Genomic DNA, 8,352 nt, shown 5'->3' with positions numbered 1-8,352 from the left:
CGCCACGCCACGCCCCCACCCGGTGCGGGCCGTCGTTGGGGCACTGCTCTGCACGGCAGCAGCTCTGCCTCCCCCTCCGCCAGCGTACTCTCAGCACCCCTCCCGTGCAGACGCTCGTAGGTGTTGGATTCGGAGAGAGGATGTTGTCTGGCCCTTGGTAGGGGGGTGGGTTGAAGTGATGAGCCCGGACTTCTGCAGGGAGCCCTGCGGTGTTTCTAAAGCGCAGAGGAGGCGTCAACCGAGCTCACGTCTACGTGCAGACTTTAACGGCACGTCACGGGCAATCAGAGTCAGCGGCTCGACTCTGCAAAGCCCAGACGCAACTAGGCTCGGGGGAGTCGGAGAAACCCATCGTACAGGAATATTCAACCGAACGCAGAGGAAACGCCCGATAAACAGGAGAGCGAGACGCGAGGGTGAAGCGAAAATCTTCCGGCCCAAAGCACGGGTGACCCTACGCGCACCCGACCCGGGGCAGAGCCACGCGCGCCACCACAGAAACCCGTTCAGCGCGCGGCTCTGGGGCTTCTCGAGGTCACCCGCGGTGACAGCAAGGCTCCAGGACCCCGCACTGGGGTCGGGCTCCCTGCGAAAAGCCGGGGCGGGGGCTGGGAGGCCACACGTACCGGTGAGCTCCTTGTTGCCTTTGAACCATCTGATGGTGGTGGCTGGTCTGCTGGCCATGGCAGTGCAGTTCAGCTCGATCTCTTCTCCCTCAACGGCCACCTCTTTCTGGATATCAATGACCAGGTTGCGCGGCGGGACTGCAACGGAAAACACAACGACAGGCACTTGGTGAATAAAACATTTTGATCGCTACGGCAGGAGAAAACCTTCAGGAAAAGCCGTAAAATCTACCAGAGGGAAGTAGCCACCAGTGGTTTCTTGATCTTTCAATCGATCAAACCCTGCGATAGGCGGCTCCGCAGTAACCGGAGCGAGCGCTTGCCCTCGCCACATAATAATCACCCCAGTTTCGCAGATTATTACTTATCCAATCGGAAACTTTCCGTTCCCTCGCCCAGGCAGGCACCGTGCCAGGGAAGAGCTGCGTCTTCCGCACCCTTCGGCTGCGTGCGCTGCTATTCCAAAACGCAGCTCGACTCCTGGACCCCGCTGACAAGGAGGGGAGACACGAGAGCTGGCATTTGGAAGTGCGTCACTTACCGCGCCTCCGACCTCGCGAGGCCGTTTTTCTCTCCCGCTCTTCAGCCCCAGGGCTCGGACGTACGGAGTGGAAGCGGGCCAGCGGACATCGCGCTCGCCTGGGATGCTGGGAAAGCTGCCGCGCAAGCGGGAGGCCATCGCCTTTGGAACCACACCGTGTCCCCCCCAGCACCGTGAAGCAAACAGCAAGCCATCCCAGAGAGGAGAGAGCCAGCCCCGCATCCCATGCCATCCTGCCTCGGAGGGCCAACCCTTTCGGATGGCCATTTGCCCTTCTCCCAGGCACGTATCTCTGCAAGTCTGCTCAGTGAAAAACAACCCAGGAACATTCGGAACCAGGCTGGGACTTGAGGGGGATAACCTCCCCTGCGGCTCGCCCCAGGGGCGTGGGGAGTGGGCTTGCAGATGAAGACGCGGAAGCGAGGAATGTCTTCTCCAGGGAAGCACGGGGAGCTAGAGAGGCAGAAACCAACCTCCAGAGGCTGTGCGGCAGAGCCGCTGTTCCCAAAAACCCCAGAACTTCCAGCGGAAACTCAACTTTGCTCTGATCACTGTGATTAAGCAACTGCATAGTTCAAATGTGACTAACACGTTTTGGAGCTAACGAAGAACAAATACGTACAAATACCATCCAGATGATCAAATGGACTAATTAGTCACTTGTGGCTTTTCTCTAAAAAGAACAGAACGGGCTACATATTTGAGATGTTCACATGTCCCAATTAAGCATGCATAAATCTACATATCGTGCCACAGAAGACATTAAAGCACACGGGAGAGCGGGGGGAGCACGCTGCCACGGCAGGGAACAGCGAGCGCGAGGCTCGCTCGGAATACCGAGCGCCAGGAAGGAAGGATGGATGCCTCCAAGCTGGATTGTTAAAAGCAGATCAGCCAAACTCCTCCTTGGTAGAGCTTAGGACAGACAAGGGGTCTGAGCGTTGACCGTGAGATCTTCCGTGGGGATGCATTCCTCGGAGGACCAGCCATAGACCGACACGCAGAGGTGCCCTCTGCCCTGGCTCATTTTTGATCCTAATTAGGGGGTCAGTAATAGGGAAGATGGGTCATCCCTGGCGTCATGGTGCCCCACCTCTCTGTACAAACGCTAGCTGAGACAGACAGCCCCCTAATGATAAACATCCACCGTCCATGCCTGCCCGGCGAACTCGGGCTTGGCCCGAGCGTGTGACGGAGGCGACAACACCCGCCGCTGCGGGGAAAGGCCAGGCTGCAGAGCCTTCCCAAACACAACCAGAGGCTGAGGCAAGAAAACAGACTTTCCCCTCGCTTCTGAAGCGTGACTCGCGTTAAAAATCCCAGCAAAGCCCAAGCTGCGCTGCTCGACCACGCAGAAGACACGCGGTGCTGCCTCCAGGTGAACGAGGGAAGCGCCATTATTTCCAACACCTTCTTGGCATTATCAGCAGCGGAACGAAATCCAACCATTTTTGTGTGCGTAGTGTTAGAGAGAAGAGCTGGAAGGCAGCTTCCTACTCCTATGACCAGGGCAGTGCAGGAAAACTTTGAGGATGCCGATAAAGCTAACAGCTACGGTAGAACTGCTTATAAACATGGCTTAAACAATGTATAAAAACCTCAGAACCAAACCTCATTACGTCCAAGAGGGAAGATTCACGCTAATCAGCGAGTGAGATCTTACATGAAGTCACCCTCTGTGATTCAGGGTCTCCCATTCACAGAGCCTTAAAAGCCGCTGCCGATCTGCAGGGGCAGCTCTAATGGCACGTGCTGCCGTTAGGGCCACGCGTGCCCACGGCCTCGCAGAGCCCGAGGGGGCGGAGGGAAGGCGAGAGCTCGGGGGGAGGCAGCGGGAGGGAGCAGAATTTTCAGCTCTGCAAACAGCCCTTCCCGTGCAGATGAGCAAACTGACGGTGTCAAAGGAGAGCTCTTGCGTTCTTTCACCCGTGAAGCCTGTTTTCCCCAAAATGAACAGGAAGCTATCACTTTCCGTTACGCGAAGTCGAGATTTCACCCGCTGTGTGTCGAGGGACCAACCCTTACGCGCCCTCGCATGGGCAGGGGGTTCACCAGCGATGCTGTGAGCGACGTTTGCCCTTAAGGAGTACCACAGGCGGGCAAAGATGCTGTCCTTCCTCATCAAGATGTAAACCCTCAAATCCCCAAGTTTTGGGGGAAAAGATTCAGCACGTGACCCAAGTGCTGCAACCACGACATCAGCAGATCCCGACTTGTCTGAAAAGCCAAGCCATTCACTGGGATGTTCCTACAGGGCAGCGGCAGCACAAACAACTCCTCCTTGCAGGCTGCCCTCAAAGCAAGGCTGGTGTTACAGCCCGCTCCGTGCGGGCAGGAGCACCTCGCGGCCTTCCCAAGTGACCTGCCCAGGTACAGGAGATGCTTGGGAGACCTTATAGCACCTTCCAGTGCCTGGGGGGACTACAAGGAAGCTGGAGGGGACTTTTTACAAGGGCCTGTAGTGACAGGACAAGGGGTAACGGGTTTAAATTGAAAGTGGGGAGGTTTAGATTGGATATCAGGAAGGAATTCGTCCTGCAGAGGGTGGGGAGGCACTGGGACAGGTTGCCCAGAGAAGCTGTGGATGCCCCATCCCTGGGAGTGTCCAAGGCCAGGCTGGATGAGGCTTGGAGCAACTTGGTCTAGTGGAAGGTGTCCCTGCCCATGGCAGGGGGGTTGGAACTAGATGATCTTTAAGGTCCCTTCCAACCCAAACCATTCCATGATTCTAGGCAGAGAACACCTCACACTTATTCTTTGAGGCCAAAACAAGCCTGTGAACAAAAAGGGGAAGGCTCCACATTCCACTAAGTACAACACAACCTATGAAGAGGTTTGGGGTGCAGCCAGGGAGGCCGTGCCGGACGGGAAGGCAGGCAAGGACCCACCAGACAACCCGCTTGGTGTTTGCTGGCAACCGTTGAAAATCTTGTGTCTGTGGGTTCGGGCACTAAGATGCCCTGAGCTACGGAAGAGCTGAGCTAGTCTCCGTGGGGAGAGAGCTCAGCATTCAAACCCCTGCTGTGTGTTATCACAGAGCAGCTGGAACAATCCAAACACCACGTGGAGTCCCCTCCCGCTGACCCTGTGCATCCCGGGATTCTCACAAAGCTCCCCGCAAGCACCTGTCGGGTCCTTACCGAGCACAGTAATCGTGGTGTAAATCTCCTGGGGGGGGTCGGTGTAGAGCTGGCAGAAGTACCTTCCCTCATCCGAAATGGAGACGTTCGTCAAGGACACTCGGAGCTCGCTGTTGGAGAAGTTCACCAGCTGGAACCTGCTGTCCTTCAGCGCTGCGGAGCAAGCACACCCTCAGTGACTGCGGTGAGACACAGACCCCCCCGTCACCCCCCAACAAAGCCAGAGGCCTGCAACGAGAGCTGCAGCACCCGCCGGCTCCTGACTGAGGCGTCCACCCTCACAACGTGCCGCTGCGTCCCGTCCCCGCAGGGACGTTACCGCCACTACAGGCGTTTCGTTGCGGTGACCCTGCTCTGAGGCACCGTCACCACGGGAAAGAGCCCGACTCATCCGCCGGACACAGCGGCGAGGGGGGATTTGGGGTTGGTTGTAAAGAAGCAGAGATTGTCTTGAAGTTTTCAGTCTTGGAACCGAACAGATTACCTCGGAGGACACGGCGCTGTCTCGGCGTGGCCCTCTTCAATTTGTTTGTGTCAGCTAAATATTTGGCACTCCGTTGCAATTCGCCCAGGATTACGACAATCAATTCCTACTGCAAAGTAAGACGGGCTGACTTTTAAAGGGCCCATCAAGGTTTCCATTGAGGAGAAAGATTATGATCGCCTGTCTCATCCACCCTCAGCAGACTGGCCTGAACTGTCAGGGTCTGGCGTTACATTAAAGGAAGAGACCTCAGCAAACGCATTCTCCCGAGCGAGCGAGACGCGGGAAAAGTCGTTATCGGACAAGGAAAGAGGAAACTTACGTCTGAAATCTCGGAAATAAATGGTTTGTCTGTTGGGATTCAGGAGCTGAATCACCGAGTCGTCGCTGTTCTTGACTCGGCAGCTGATGGTGGCGACGTCTCCCTCCACCACCGTCACGTCTTCGGTAACCAAATTCTGACCGTCGCCTTAAGGAGAGAGCAAAGACGAAGAGACGCGTCAGGAAGGGAAAAGCCATGTCAGGAACGGAAGAGCCGCGTGAGGAACGACGCCAGCGACGGCCATTCGGCACCGAAAATCGCCGCCGCCGCGCGCTCTGCGCTGCTGCACAACGCGCAGCACCCGAAACGGCCTTGGGGCTTCCCTGGCCCTTGGCTGGGGATGAGGTTGTATATTCCGCACGGGGAGCTCGGGGCAGGTGGTGGAGGACCATCACTGACCCTGGGTCCTCCAGCCTACGGGGATTATATGGAAACTGGACCCTCAGACCCTTTTACCTTCACTCTGCCCCGTCGGGCTTCGCAGGGACTGACATCGATTTCTCTCAGAGGCACAATTACCTGCAGTATAAACACTCCAAGGCCAGGGAACACGGCTCCGACTCTCCCCCCTCTCCAAGTTACAGCGGAGCAGTTGGAATACGGACGGAGACCCGCTCCAAGGCGCTGTACAGTGACCACCGCGCGCCCGCTGCGCAGGGCTCGCTTCCTACCGCGCCGGAGCCATGTCACCCGGCTCATCCGACTTCAAGGCTCGACCAAAGGCAGAGGATGAGGGAAAGGTCCCGCCGGGCGCCACGGGTCCCTCCGCGCTTTAATACTGATGTCAGCCTCGGGGAGCAAGCCCCACGCTGCACACACGGGAACGGCACAGACCCGCGTCCTCTCCCAAAAGGTGAATTTTGTTAAATTACCTTGAAAGAACAATGCGCCGTGAGAAGCGTTTGTCCTCTGACCCAAGCAGACAGACCTTAGGGAAGCGGTTTTTACTCGCTCCGTCTAATCAGTCGGCGCTATTAATGTCCAGAGGCCGGCAAAGAGGAGCTCGATGCAATTATGCTGTGGGAGCCTTGTAATCATTCGCAGGTCATCACCTCGAAAACTCTCCTGCTAATGCATCGTTACATCACACGCAGGCTGAGACATTCGCCTCACGCCTTAAAGAACGCGGAGGACGGGAATTTGAAAAAGGCGCCTCGGACGTCAGTTTTTCCATTGCGTCCGTCGGGGCAGAGCGCGAGCCGGAGGAACGCGGAGCCACGGCAGGACCCGGGGACACAACCCGAGGGGAGCACTAATTGGAGGCCCCTTCGGCGACGGCCCAGGCCCGCTCTCAAACCGCGGGGGCATTTACGGACGTGGCGCAGCGACGTGGGAGGAATTCTGAAAATCCGACTGCCCGGCGATGGGAACAGGGGCACGCGGCCAAGGGCTGGGTGGTCAGGAGAAGTCCTCCACCGACGCACAGCCGCCTTTGCTCGGGATACAGCCCAGCTCCCAAGCCACCCACGAGAAACCCAAAGACACGAGGCGCCGGTGCGTTCGCAAACGGTAAATCTGGGGATGGCCGTTACAGCCTGGTTCTTCCATCGTCTCCCTCTTTCTTTCCTTCTGACATACTTCTATTACTTGACACACCTCAGAAAGAAAAGTTAGATGAAAAACTTATATTGTCTGGAAACAGAGAGATGGGTAAGCGGTCAGACACCTTTCCGCTCCCGGTGGCACCGAGTTGAAGTCTCAGCACGTTCTTCTGCCCGCTCTGTATAAATTCCCTTTCTCCAGACTGACGAACTTTGAACAGCGCCCTGAGAAGTGGTTATCGAGCGGAGTAACACCCCTACCACACAGGAGCCCCCCAGGCCCATCGCAGGAGGTGCAAACAGCCCGTCACGGACATTTTCCTAGCTCCTACTCCACTTTGGGCAACTTGATCATCCTCAAATCCCTCAAACCCAAAGACGAGCATCCAGCCGTCCCACCACACTATCACTACCCTTAATATAGCGTCATTGAATGCCACCAACCACCGCAACGCCCAGGTTTGTCAAGTCACGTCACCCACTCCATGGAAGGGGGATATGACCGCGTTACTTGTCCAAACAAACCGAGTATGCGCGGGGTGTAAGACTTGGCAGCCAGCCCGGGGGCTTCCAAGCCGGTTAGGTGACGCTGCGGTACCCGCTCCTGGGCACTGGACCTGGTGACCTGGGCACTGCCGTGTCCCGGCGCCGCAGAGACCACCCTCGGCAGCCACAGCCCGGCTCCAGAGCGAGGAAAAACATGAAACGTTGCTAACTGCTCCTGGGGAACAATTTCATCAAACCCATTCAAAACAAGGTTCTTGCACAAGGATCAGCTTGATATGTTCTCATAAACGCAATATTCACTACAAATCATTAACAAAGCTATTAAGATTCGATTTCCATCTAAGCAATTATTGCTAGCATATTTTTTTACATTTACTTAAAAAGACTCAATCCTATTTTCAATTCATTAAACTGTTCCTTGCATTTACTGAATTTTACATCAGCTTAGAAGCCTATTTGAATTAATAAGAATTACAGTAGAAGTAATTTAGAAATAAATTATTTGAAGTTCAAGCCACTGAAGCTTTTCATGCCGGGATGCTGCTACATTAAGCCCGCTGAGTGATGGCTTTAGAAGTCCAGCATCTCGGCCTCAGCCGGCCTCGGGATCCCTCTCCAGAAGGCATTTCTTCTCTCCGAGGGCCTGGGGCTCACGGCAGGCAGAGAGCACCTAAGGACACGCTGCATCCATAGGGCGAAGCAGCCAGCATCTCCGGCCTCACGGACTCTGCCTGTCTATTCCGACTCAAAGGGCGTCTAATCCAGCCGTTGCCTGCAAAGCTCCTCTTGCTCTGCTGACCCAAATTTGCTTGCTTCAGTGCAAGCAGCAGGCCGTGCACGGTAACGCTTTGGGGTCTCCGTATTCATATCTGCCCCTGCTTACCAAGACCAGAAAGTTATTTCAGAGAACAGCCTCAATTCCAAACTCCAAAGCAAATAACAGTGTGATGCGAGTGAGAACTCTTCAGACCCACCTTCACGTCAACAGTTCAGGAAACTTCTTGGTAAATATTTACTGGCAACATACAAGTATTTTGAGGAGCACTGAAGTAGACACCTGTACGGCATTGCAGTGTGCTGGGGCAATCCCAGCACAAGGACAGGCTGGGCAGAGAATGGACTGGGAACAGCCCTGAGGAGAAGGACTGAGGGGTGCCGGGGGGTGGAAAGCTGGCCCTGAGCCGGCCGTGT

The 8,352-nt window shown here is 55.9% G+C and overlaps 1 protein-coding gene across 1 annotated transcript in view; it reads right to left on the bottom strand.

Moving 5' to 3' along the window:
* The window catches only part of LOC104511244 (cell adhesion molecule 1-like), a gene marked incomplete at its 5' end in the record, with an annotated part of 6,879 nt that extends 1,595 nt beyond the window's left edge, over positions 1-5,284 (bottom strand). Inside the window, 3 exon segments of the mRNA XM_010153776.1 lie at positions 627-764; positions 4,308-4,460; positions 5,114-5,284. Of these exon segments, the coding sequence (XP_010152078.1) occupies positions 627-764; positions 4,308-4,460; positions 5,114-5,284 (462 nt within the window).
* Positions 5,285-8,352: the final 3,068 nt, after the last annotated feature.

The sequence above is a fragment of the Eurypyga helias genome, unplaced genomic scaffold (genome assembly GCF_000690775.1).
Source record: "Eurypyga helias isolate BGI_N326 unplaced genomic scaffold, ASM69077v1 scaffold43576, whole genome shotgun sequence".
In the NCBI taxonomy this organism is placed as follows: domain Eukaryota; kingdom Metazoa; phylum Chordata; class Aves; order Eurypygiformes; family Eurypygidae; genus Eurypyga; species Eurypyga helias.
The sequence above is the reverse complement of the archived record's forward strand: the minus strand, read 5'-3'. Positions and strand labels throughout refer to the sequence as shown.